Genomic DNA, 13,258 nt, shown 5'->3' on the forward strand with positions numbered 1-13,258 from the left:
TTTATCCACGAAAAATAAGACAAGTACAAAATATTGATTATGAAAATGATTTAAGTGAATATGAATGCAATAAGCCATCTAGCATGTTCTAAGTGGATAGAAACATCATGTGGACAGGTTCTCTCTGATATTTTCTTGTGCGTTGCGTATTTAATGGGTGAATTACCACATGAGATTGACATGATAGACATTATGGGCCCTGAGAGACTGTTAAAAAAGGAATGCATGAAGTACAGAGCTGACTCAATGTGGTGATACTCATGGCTGTTATCATTAACACTGGGGAGTTCAAAATAGTGCTCATTGAATATTATATTCTCATACATTACTGATGTTCTCGAACCATGAGGTTCAGCAGTTAGTGATAATATTATCAGTATTATTAGTTGTAGTATTACTGTAGTAATATTTCCCTGAAATCATGCTTTGTGGATAAATGTGTACCATATTCAAATGCGATCCTCCTCGTTGTTTTGCTTTGACATCTTTGATGTCTTGGTATCATGGTCACGCAAAAACCCTCTGAAGAATACCTTTTTTTCTGTCTGTAGTTTCTGTGAAACTATTGAAGAACATGATTAGGCGAGGAACGAAAGCTCATAATGAAACAGAAGGGGAGAGATGAAAGCCACCTATGTGGAAATTGAAAAAAACAAACTCCCACTCAAATCGTGTAAATGAAAGTTTTTCTGAGAACAGTGTCTTTGATGGACAGTTTTGTGATTGATATCATGCTTGCTTCAGTCACAATTACAGCTTCCTGGTAAACCTTCACTTGACTTATCTGATTAAGAGAAGGCCCAATGTTTGAGAATAAAGATGATGACAGATTCAGATCTCAACTCTTTTCACGCTTGGGCACAACAAAAAGTTTAGCACAACTTTAGCAAGTCCTGACAATGTTTTAATTGTACGATCATTTAGTTTAATTTATTCAGTGTTATGTTTCAGTTAATAAATCTACTAACAAATAAAAATAACATGAAGTATAAGACACATAACGTATTGACATGCATAGCCTTTCGAAATTTTAGAAAAACTGGGCACACAACGTTTAGCCTACTTTGCTTAAATTTTAAAGTACATTTGTTTCAGTGTAATTTCAGTATTGTGATTATGAATTCGTTTCACTTGAATTTATCTGCTACCACAGCTCTCAATGAGCCGTGGCAGATTAAGTAAAAGAGAGAATAAACTGACACTTTTCAAAGTCTGTGATTGTAGCGCCGCTAAGCGGTAAAAGGCAGCAAATACACATCCCCAATTTTGCCGCGGGAACGGCGGTGGTAAAAGTATTATTCTGGTTGAGTACCAACTGTATATACATTTACAATAAAATACAGTCAAATGTATGATTTTTACAAGTAAAAACAGTACAAGGACATGCATGACACATCACATATGTTTGTTTTATATAAATAATTTTGTTTCATTTCTGTTAACGGTAATGTACAGTACATTAGGGTGTTTTATGGACACGCCCCTTACAATGAACTCTAATTCATCATGTGGCTTTCTATTGTATTATTATGATTTGTATCAGTACATTTAATGTACAAACTAGATTTTAGTAGTTCAAGTAGATTTCTAATACTTATCATGTAACTTAATGATAGGTTGTAAAACACACATGCACCAATATGCCATTCCATAATAGTGGAAACATTGTGTTCATAGTTTTTACAGTAAATTTCTGGCAACCACAGCTTGGTTTTATTTTTAACATACATTTAACAGGATATTCTTTACAGAGCAATTATGAAGATGTAAGCATCTAAACACACTCCATATGTGACGATCGTGTTCTGCTTAAACCACTTATGACCTTTCCCCAATAAAAGAACACAGTTTCAGACATTTACTTGACCTTACAGACTGTCAGGTTATTAGGGATAATCAGTTTAAGATTGTGTATGTGTGCGTGCCCAGTGGTTATGAAACTGTTCTAGTTCTGCAGAGTCTATTTCCACTCAGGCTCAAAGGGAAACTAATATTACCTAAGTGGATTCTTTTGTTTCACATGGTCTTCAGAGCTTGACATTTGATTATTGAAGGAATGTTCACTTTTCACCCAAATGTATTTTATATTCAAATGGACAAGAGTTCAAAACAGCACGAGGCCTTTGTCAGTGGAACGTCTTGAATCCTATTTAATATAACTTATCAACCTTCTAAAACGGGTGCTCGGAACTGCTTGAGTGCAGAGGGAAGATAATGTTTTTTAATGTGTGTGGAAGGAGATAGTCACAATACTCCGTGCCCGTCTGCTTTTCATTGTGTGAGTGCATCGGAGCCCCTAAAGAGACGACAATTACTACGTCTCGTCAGATTTGACTGTGACATGGATGACCAAAGCTGACCAAACATACTGTAACAAGGGCGGGCAACGCAGACCTTCTCTGTCTGACAGACTTCCTTTGCACTTTGATCCTGCCTGACCCGCAGTCCGGGAGGCCGAAGGGAGACGTCTCTCCCATCTGTTCAGACACATAGCATGTGTACAGAACAAAAAGGTGGAGAGAGGAACTTCTCTTTTTGTAGCGCTAGGGTTTTCCCATCTGAATTGTACAATTGCAAGTCCCCCCATCCACCCTTTCGGTTTGAAATGCAAAGTTAACAGATTTACCCAGGCCCTCAAGCCCTGCACGCTCGCTCCTAATCTATTCTAATGTGTCAAAAAGCCTTTCCTTGGAGTTACAGACAAATTTCACACTCGAGTTGTTTGTAAAAGTCATTCTGAATCATGAGTTTTAAGAGAAAAGTAAGTTTCTTAAGTAGGTGACTGTTCAGAGAAGCTACTGGACTACTGGTTCACTTCACACTCAACAGCACATTTGATTTGGTTTAATTCACTACAGAGCTGGTTTGTGTATTAATGTGTGTGATGTGTGCATTTCCAAATGGTCATACGATAAGGTTGGGTTACAACAGTTGGTCATATGCACTGCTCTTAAAACTTTTAACGTATATCTTGTTGGTAATGCTCATCTTTAGGTATTAGCATATGCTTTAGATCTGCCTGTCCTGCTATTTAAGTTTTACTTCAAGGGATTGTTCATCATTTTTTCACCCAAATGCTCTTCCAACTTAGTTTCTTCTGTGGAACACACACAATAAATAAATTATATATATATATATGATGTATATAATATATCAGTGGCTGGGTGGTGCATCGTAAAAAAAAGTGCATCGCCCAATGCAGATACTTTGGATGTGTATATATATATATATATATATATATATATATATATAATTTATTTATGGTGTGTGTTCCACAGAAGAAACTAAGTATATATATATATATATACACAGCTAAACAGAAACTACAAACTGCACACTTAAACAGTATGCCGCATCAGCTTAGGACACAAGACTCAGATTTAAATCAGAGACGACAAATAAGAAACACAATGGCAGATGTCAATTAAATGTATACTGGAAGTATTTTTTTCATTAAATTTTTTTATATATATAATAAATATTAGCCTATTATAAATAAAGTAAAATATAATTAATTATAGTAAATATAAGTTAGGGTTAAAAAAACAAGTTGAAATTACTTTAACAAACGCATAGCCTATTAATTAACAACCTCGGACAGTTACAGTAAGGCTCTGTTTACACCTGGTATTAAGATGTGTTTTGGTCGGATCACAGGTAGACAAAGCAGACACATTCCTGTTTTCACCTGGTGTTTTAATCCGTCTCTTTTGTCCACTTTCAAACACTTCTGGCCTGATTTCTTTGAGGGAAGGGTCTATAGGCGGGTAAATGTATGGATTCTTTCAGATCTTTTGATCTAATGGACAAAATAGCCTCGCGCAATTTACATATGTACGCGACTGGAGATGACAGAAAAACATATGGAGAGCAACAGCTTTAGTTTCTGCTCTGCAGCCACGAGGAATGGTGAGACAACATTGTGCTTGGCACGTTTTTCGTCTTCAAACCAAACTTGGGTCTTTAGCTGACAAAGTTTAAATCCCTGTCTGTCTAGGGCACTTCCCATAAGGTTAGGTCAGTAGGCGGAGAATAGTCTTTTGCGGCTGTTTGACCACATGAGCGTTTACACTACGAAAGCAATCCTGTCGAATGCGTTTTCAACTACCTCTGGAAGTGGTCGAAAGTGGATAAGCTCAAAACGTTTTAAAACCTGTTTACATCTGTATTTAGCATCGTTCACTTGTGATCCGATCGACCAAAATGCATCTACCAGGTGTAAACAGGGCCTATAGGTCTACTTACAATAAGGTAATAAGGTCTGTCTTTAATAGTTTATAATTTTTCGTAAAATGGAGAAAATTAAATCACAATGACATTTATGACTATTGTTTTCATTAGATTTAGTCTAGTTAGTTCTGTATCAAATACAATGTTATTTTCGTTGATCGAGATCTGCCAGCAACAGCACATTTTTCCTCTTGGGCGAGTGATTCGTGGACTACTTTCCCTGCGCATGAAATCCCCCATTTGCCAGCAAACCAATGAGAATTCAAAACAATTATGACGATACATACAGTAACAACAGAGGGTAGGCGCCAAAGCTGGTGTGGATCCGCTTACCTGAAACCCTCAGTAACTGGCAAATGTGAAGAAAATGACCATTGTTTGGCAAATAAATAAATTACAGACAGTTACATACATATAACATTTACATTTAATCTTTAAGCAGATGCTTTTATCCAAAGTGACTTGCAAATGAGGAGAGCAATAGAACCAATCAAACCAATAATAGGGCAACAATATGCAAGTGCCATGACCAGCAGTTTCTTGAAAATGGCTAAAGACTCAACTGCTCGGGTTGAGTTAGGCAGGTCATTCCACTAGCTTGGAACAGTCAAGGTGAAGGTCTGTGAAAGTGATTGGGATGGCACCACAAGGCACCATTCACTTGCAGAGCGCAAGTTTCTAGAGGGCACATACTGTAGGTCTGAAGTAGTGAGTTTAGGTATAGGGGTGCAGAGCCGGTGGCTGTTCTGTTAGCAAACATCAGTGCCTTGAATTACCAAAATTAATATTACAAAAATGTTATCATGTAAGCTTTATTGTACACCTCAACAAGGGAATCTATAGTAATTTATAGTGTTAATACTAATCAGTGAGTCCACGAAGGGCTTGCAGAGCATTCACAGCTTGCAGTTTATACAGGCCGCATGCCCCTGATTTATACATGTGTATATGTATTGGGATAATGTAGAGCAAGGCGGTTGTTATAGTGAATACAACCCCGACAGGCTGATCATTAGGCTACATGGTTATTAGGCTACATGGTTCCTGTATTCCATGTAGCCTGTATTAGGCTACAGGCTACATGGTTACCTACCAAATAAATAAATAATTTGACACAAAATATTGATTTAAAAAGGAGTTTATTGATTTAAAGGAGTTTATCCTCCAGAGTGAACAGAACTGTGTCCATGGCAACGCTCTGTTTTTCATGGCAACTGTGTGTTATACTTAGCAGCGGTCTGTTATCAAGAAATAACAGGCCGCATTTTACATTAGAATTCCAAGCCATGTAATAAATATAATATATTGTGAATAATGTTTAATCTGGTTTTCATTTGTAATAGGGTTGTAATGATATAATATTTTCTCCACACATTTATTATGGTCAAATGAATTCACAATTACAATAGTATTGCAATATCTTTAGAAATTTAAAAACAAAAAAGTATATATCAGTCAAATTCTTAAATCTTACCTTTGTGTGTTTTCTATGGCCAATGAATCACACTCAAAAATAAGAATGTAGGAGCTGGAGAGAGCGTTTGTAAATGTAACCGTACAAAAAGAGCTCGATCTGCAGGATGTGTCAAGCACCTTATCTTTTTTTTTTTTTTTTTTTTACAGAACCCCAAAAAACGTTTTTCAAGTGCAGGTAGAATGTCTCACCTTCATCTGTCAGGTCCTCCGACATTTTGACCGGCAGTAGTAGCTACATGCTGCGTCATCATTTTATTTTTTACGCTTTATGATTAAAACCAGCATTACGTTGCAATACCACCACCTGTGTTGGAGTGTCATCCAGATGGTGCTATTAACAATATTACTCTATGTGCAGCATTTACACTATATCACTATTTCATTTTTCGCAGTTATCGTCAGTAGCGTTATATTGTGACACCCATAGTTTGAATCTGAAAGTATGAAAGTCAATGGGTCCATTGACCCCATTGACTTTCATTGTATGACTAAAAATATTGTGGTCATGGATCCTTCCAATACAACTGACGAAGCTACAACCATGTCACTTTATTCATTTTAACACACAATTCGTATCACTCAGAAGTTGTGAACAGATGTGCCTATTTCCATGGTTTCACTGACATAGTTTAAGACTTCCATAAAACAGAACTTTCTTAATTTGTTTGCACAAGGAAATCTGTGATGTACCCAATCTTCTCCTACCCATGATTTCACCCTCAAATAAAGGAGTGATTTCCTCTCCTCTAATCTAATGGGTGTATAATTTGCCATGACAATATAATTATTTTTAGGGTCCTATTTGCATTTCCAGCCCTCTGCTAAGTAAATGTTAGGGTTTAAGGTCTTTATAGATAAATTAATAATATCAAGTATTTAAAATAGCATGAAACATTTAAATTGAGTAATTTCACTTCCTGAAGGGCACGTTTAGGGTATTTTACATTTGCATGCAGACAGATACATCGGCCCTAATCACTGAGACGCAAAATTGTGGTTAAGAGTGTGAAATATTTCATGGGGCCTTTTTCGGGTCTATCTGATTTTTGTGTCATGGAGCCTGAGGTATTATTCTTGAGATAAAATAAGAAAACAAACTCACCATCATCTATCATTTTTCTTTATTTCAATAGCTGCAGCTCAAGCACATAAAGATAAGTCAAATACAGTTTGTCCTTTATTTACACAATTATATCCATGATGATTTTGTCTGTTAAACTAAAGACTGAACTCTGTAAGAATCCCCCCCCCCCCCGGGCTGTTAAATGTAAAGTTGGAACGTGACAAAGAGCTTGAGTTGCCACTCATCTTTATTTGCTCTGTTAGGTTAATACACCTCTTTGATTGGTTACCTTGATTGGTCATCACGCTCGCTGTGTCACTCAATCCCCTTCCTGATTATGCATGAGTGTTTTGAGCTGTAATAACAGGTTGTATTTATGTCTTTAAAGAACAAGCCTCTGCCTCAGGCATGTAGTTTCATTCTCCTCATCATGTGACGGAGACAGTAATTGATTTCTCATTCTCTGACTTAAGGCAGTAACCTAAAAAGAAAAGCATAGGTTAATGACAGCTAGTTTGTAGGCCAATAATAGAGAATTTAACAGTGGTGATCTATTTGAAACAGACTATTAGACTTTGATTTTCTAATATGTAATTGTAACTGGCACAGTCACCTTGGAGGAGTCATTTACTTCTGCCCTCTTTAGCTATACAGTATGTTATCAGCAAATTAATATTTTTGAATACAGTGTACAATAAATCGGGTATAAAACCTCTGATTATTGAAGCTGGCAAAATATGGTTTTAATCATTTTTTCAAAAATAAAATTACTATATTTTATCTTCACTCGCATTTCATTCAAGGTCACACTAAATAACAGTTGATTAATAATAATGACTTACTATTGGCTGCCATGCTTTGTCAATTGGCATGATTAATTTGATTTTCAAGTTCAGTTTTAACTTTTTACTTATTACATCTTTTGTCAAAGATAGTATATTTTACAACAAATAAATCTTATACATTTGTACAACATAATTTTTGGTTTCTTGTGTATTTTTTCAGATTTTTGAAATATGCAATATGGAGAGGTAACATGCATATTTCTAGATTGTAAAAGCACATTATTTAGAATATTAATTACAAGATCTGTATAATATACTACTATATATACATTTGTCATTTGTATTCCAAGTTATAGTTAAAAGGTGTTTTAAAGCAAAAACACATTTTAACATTAAAAACGTTTTCTAAAGAAATTGCGCACATTTTAGTTTTTTTTTTTCCATTTAACAGTAGGTGACAGAATGTCTTTCTGACCCACTTACTTCAGCAAGCCACCTTAACCATGAAACCCATCTAAAGTACATGATGCAACTGTGCCTTTCCCCACACAACCAAACACTTCCTCTCTGAATTCACGAAGAGATGGGCATCACCACAAGATTAAAACATTTTTATAGGCACATTCACTTCACAGACGTGTTTAAAACGTGCAATTCTGCTTGAGGCAATGATGTGCTATCATGAAGTGTATTACTGAATGTTTCATCATGAAATTAGAGTCTCTTTGGTCTTCATTTAGCTGGTTAGTTATGACAGAACAACCTTCTATAGATGAATAAAATCAGCCAAATATTATAGAATGGAAGTATCTCTTTGGTCTTTTAATTCAATCAGACAAAGCACCAAATGCTCTACAGCTAGGATTTATTTTGATCTTTGATGGTTGTCACTGGGTTTGTGCTTATTTTCATTTTCAATAATCTTTTTACATCTAGAGAAATCAAGCCTGTCCTCAGGCTCTGTGACACAGCCATTGTTGGACGTTGAATAGACTTCTCTGTGGTGAGCTACAGAGCCAAAGCACCCAGGAATCCAGGGACACAAATCTTTCTGATAAGATTTAGACTCCGTCCCATGCGGCCCGCTAGCATCAGCACAATTGTCTCTACACTCGTCAGACTGCCCATCACTTCTCTCTGTCCAGTCTAACAAACTAATTTATACCCTACTCTTGACTCTAAATCTCAAAGCTTTATTAGCCATAGTTTATGAGTGGATATGGTCTGGGCACGACCAACTGATGGTTGTTGCACTTGCCCTGTGGATCGATCTGTAGTAGACAGGCTGCATAATTACTGTACTTGCGCTGTGAGATGTGGGATGGTTAAATTGTGGTGCTTGAAGGTTCTACGCCCCCTGATGTTCACTAGGACCACCTCTCATTGTAACATGTCTGTCCCATCATTAACAACCATTAGTTAACGACCAGCCAGTTGCCAAGCTGTGATGACAGTAGTTCAGTGGTTTGTGCTGTTGTATAACTTGATGTCCATCAAGGTTTGGAAAAATTCAGAATTTAAAGAATTGGCCCCCTTTAAATGAATGACTTGGAAATTGAATTAAATTTTCTGCAGAGTGAGTGAGTGAGTGAGTGAGTGAGTGAGTGAGTGAGTGAGTGAGTGAGTGAGTGAGTGAGTGAGTGAGTGAGTGAGTGAGTGAGTGAGTGAGTGAGTGAAAGAGTGGGTGGGTGAGTGATTGCGTGAGAGAGTGAGTAAGTGGGTGTTTGAGTGAGTGGTTGAGTAGGTGGGTGAGTGAATGAATGAGTGAGTGGGTAGTTGAGTGAGTGAGTGAGTGAGTGGGTGGGTGAATGAATGAATGAGTGAGTGAGTGAGTGAGTGAGTGGGTGGGTGAATGAATGAATGAGTGAGTGGGTAGTTGAGTGAGTGAGTGCGTGAGTGAGTGGGTGGGTGAATGAATGAATGAGTGAGTGGGTAGTTGAGTGAGTGAGTGCGTGAGTGAGTGAGTGAGTGGGTGGGTGGGTGAATGAATGAATGAGTGAGTGAGTGGGTGGGTGAATGAATGAATGAGTGAGTGGGTAGTTGAGTGAGTGAGTGAGTGGGTGGGTGAATGAATGAATGAGTGAGTGGGTAGTTGAGTGAGTGAGTGCGTGAGTGAGTGGGTGGGTGGGTGAATGAATGAATGAGTGAGTGGGTAGTTGAGTGAGTGCGTGAGAAAGTGATTGGGTGAGTGCGTGAGAGAGTGATTGATTAGGTAGGTGGGTGAGTGAGTGGGTGGGTGGGTGAATGAATGAATGAGTGAGTGGGTAGTTGAGTGAGTGCGTGAGAGAGTGATTGGGTGAGTGCGTGAGAGAGTGATTAGGTAGGTGGGCGAGTGAGTGTGTCAGAGTTAGTGCGTGAGTGGGTGGGTGAGTATGTGGGTGAATGAATAAATGAGTGAGTGCGTGAGTGAGTGGGTGGGTGAATGAATGAATGAGTGAGTGGGTAGTTGAGTTAGTGAGTGCGTGGGTGAGTGGGTGGGTGAATGAATGAATGAGTGAGTGGGTAGTTGAGTTAGTGAGTGCGTGGGTGAGTGAGTGGGTGGGTGGGTGAATGAATGAATGAGTGAGTGGGTAGTTGAGTTAGTGAGTGCGTGGGTGAGTGAGTGGGTGGGTGGGTGAATGAATGAATGAGTGAGTGGGTAGTTGAGTGAGTGCGTGAGAGAGTGATTGGGTGAGTGCGTGAGAGAGTGATTAGGTAGGTGGGCGAGTGAGTGTGTCAGAGTTAGTGCGTGAGTGGATGGGTGAATGAATAAATGAGTGAGTGCGTGAGTGAGTGAGTGAGTGGGTGGGTGAATGAATGAATGAGTGAGTGGGTAGTTGAGTGAGTGAGTGCGTGAGTGAGTGGGTGGGTGAATGAATGAATGAGTGAGTGGGTGAGTGAGTGCGTGAGTGAGTGAGTGAGTGGGTGGGTGGGTGAATGAATGAATGAGTGAGTGAGTGAGTGAGTGGGTGGGTGAATGAATGAATGAGTGAGTGGGTAGTTGAGTGAGTGAGTGAGTGAGTGGGTGGGTGAATGAATGAATGAGTGAGTGGGTAGTTGAGTGAGTGAGTGCGTGAGTGAGTGGGTGGGTGAATGAATGAATGAGTGAGTGGGTAGTTGAGTGAGTGCGTGAGAAAGTGATTGGGTGAGTGCGTGAGAGAGTGATTGATTAGGTAGGTGGGTGAGTGAGTGGGTGGGTGGGTGAATGAATGAATGAGTGAGTGGGTAGTTGAGTGAGTGCGTGAGAGAGTGATTGGGTGAGTGCGTGAGAGAGTGATTAGGTAGGTGGGCGAGTGAGTGTGTCAGAGTTAGTGCGTGAGTGGGTGGGTGAGTATGTGGGTGAATGAATAAATGAGTGAGTGCGTGAGTGAGTGGGTGGGTGAATGAATGAATGAGTGAGTGGGTAGTTGAGTTAGTGAGTGCGTGGGTGAGTGGGTGGGTGAATGAATGAATGAGTGAGTGGGTAGTTGAGTTAGTGAGTGCGTGGGTGAGTGAGTGGGTGGGTGGGTGAATGAATGAATGAGTGAGTGGGTAGTTGAGTTAGTGAGTGCGTGGGTGAGTGAGTGGGTGGGTGGGTGAATGAATGAATGAGTGAGTGGGTAGTTGAGTGAGTGCGTGAGAGAGTGATTGGGTGAGTGCGTGAGAGAGTGATTAGGTAGGTGGGCGAGTGAGTGTGTCAGAGTTAGTGCGTGAGTGGATGGGTGAATGAATAAATGAGTGAGTGCGTGAGTGAGTGGGTGGGTGAATGAATGAATGAGTGAGTGGGTAGTTGAGTTAGTGAGTGCGTGAGTGAGTGGGTGGGTGAGTGAGTGCGTATATGGGTGGGTGAAGAGTGGGCGGGTGAGAGAGTGAGTGGGTGAGTAGCTGGGTGAATGAGTGCGTGAGAGGGTGGGTGGGTGGTATGAGTGAGTGAGTGAGTGTGCATTCATGCATTGTGAGAAATTCTTCCACATTGGTCAGGCCTATAAAATAAACTTTTAAATGTATTCATTAATTTAAAAACATTCAAAAAGTTTGTCAAGTCATCAATAAATGTATTGTGTTGATAAACTGCTAATGTATTATTTTTTTCCCATTTATTTAAAAATATATATTTTAAAAAAAAATTTAAAAGCTATCAATTTATCTGTTTATCTCTTATAGAATTCTGCCAGCCCAGCTGCGACAGGCTCCAACGCCCCTGTTACAGGCTATCGCCGCATGGTCATCCCAACCCAGCCCCCTCTAACCGCCACTAAAAAATCCACCCCAAAACCACAGGCCCCTCCGACTATCCCTCCTCCAGCTTCATCTTCTCCACGCCCCCAATACCAGCCTGCCCCCCAGCCTGTCCCAGCGTCCTACACCACCGCCTCTACTCCAAGCCAGCCAACCTTCAATGTTCAGGTCAGGGCCGCCCAGCCTGGACCCCAGCAGCAGCCGGTCCGTGGTCCAGCCCAGGTACAGTACATGCCGGCTCAACCCAGAGGCCCTGACTTTGCATACGGGCCTCCTCAGCCGGGATTCTGCCCTGCTCCATCTGGAGGCTACCATGACCAGCACTATGGTGGAGCTCCTGGTTATGGAGGTCAGAACACATGGAGAGCTGAACCGAGTCACCATGCCCCTCCTCCATCCACCCAAGGGTACCAGCCTGCTCCCCCGAAAAAAACCTACATCACTGATCCTCCTGCCAGCTTAGCACCCTTCGGCGGTGGGCCTTCTGTTCCTCATAAGGTAAGGGCCACATCTATGTTTCAAATAACAGTAGAACGAACAAAAACAGATAGAAAAACAAATCCATGAAAAGCATTCAGGCCCATAATCAATTCCTAATTTTAATGAATTTATGTAATTATGTTCTCTGTGATATGTGTATTTTAAAGCACTGAAACATTGAATTATTTTAAAATGGCATGCACTATTTGTGTCACCGGATGAAATGTTATTTAGAGGACAAAATGGCCTTACTATTGGCTGCTACCTGTGTATGACTTAAATAAATGATATTTTCTGGATAAAAACACACATGGATTATTATTCAAGTTGTGAATCTGTAGGCCAAATGAAAAAAAAAAAAAACAGAGCAGTTGAAGAAGTTAATACGAAAAAGTACAAGGTACAAAACAATATTCAAGCATTTGTGTCCAACACATCTAGGAAAGGGTTCAGGTCTTGTGAAGGGTCACCACTCACCCTTGTGAAAATTAAGTACACATTAGCATACTAATATACTTTAAACTAACATACTTAAGTGTGAACTGAATGTAATGTTTTCAAACACTTAATTGCATTGGAAATAAATGAAAATGTATTATAGTTTAACTTTATATTAAATGCAGTTACGACTGAAAGTACATCTTTATAGTTAATTTCAGAATTATATCTATTGTCTGCTTTATTTACTGACAAGCATTTATGTAAACTAAAATATACATTAATGCAATTTCTATTGAAACTTGTCATGTAATTAATTTTATTTGTAATTACACATTTGTATTAATGAACTTGAATTTAGTACATTTAGGATATTAACTTTAAATGTAATATTAACACACTAAAGTTTAACTTATGATCAAGTACTTTACATGTTCTTTTGTATATTAGTCAAAATAAGTGTGCTTTAAATCAGGACAAAATATTATTGAAACAATTACTTAATGTACTTTAAAGTAAAACAACTAATTTGACATTACTGCATTTTGCACTCTTTTTAGGTTAAGACACAAAAACATGAAAATTCACT

At 39.0% G+C, this 13,258-nt stretch overlaps 1 protein-coding gene across 2 annotated transcripts in view; it reads left to right on the top strand.

Annotated features, from left to right (window-relative positions):
- Nucleotides 1-13,258, top strand: part of lpp (LIM domain containing preferred translocation partner in lipoma) — a 235,255-nt gene that overhangs the window by 147,981 nt on the left and 74,016 nt on the right. For both annotated transcript variants that reach the window (XM_056246335.1, XM_056246334.1), the window contains one exon: nucleotides 11,677-12,249. In XM_056246335.1, the coding sequence (XP_056102310.1) occupies nucleotides 11,677-12,249 (573 nt within the window). The remainder of the gene's footprint in view (nucleotides 1-11,676; nucleotides 12,250-13,258) is intronic.

This window comes from Rhinichthys klamathensis, unplaced genomic scaffold (genome assembly GCF_029890125.1).
Source record: "Rhinichthys klamathensis goyatoka isolate OS25496 unplaced genomic scaffold, OSU_Roscu_1.1 h1tg000036l_1, whole genome shotgun sequence".
Lineage (NCBI taxonomy): Eukaryota > Metazoa > Chordata > Actinopteri > Cypriniformes > Leuciscidae > Rhinichthys > Rhinichthys klamathensis.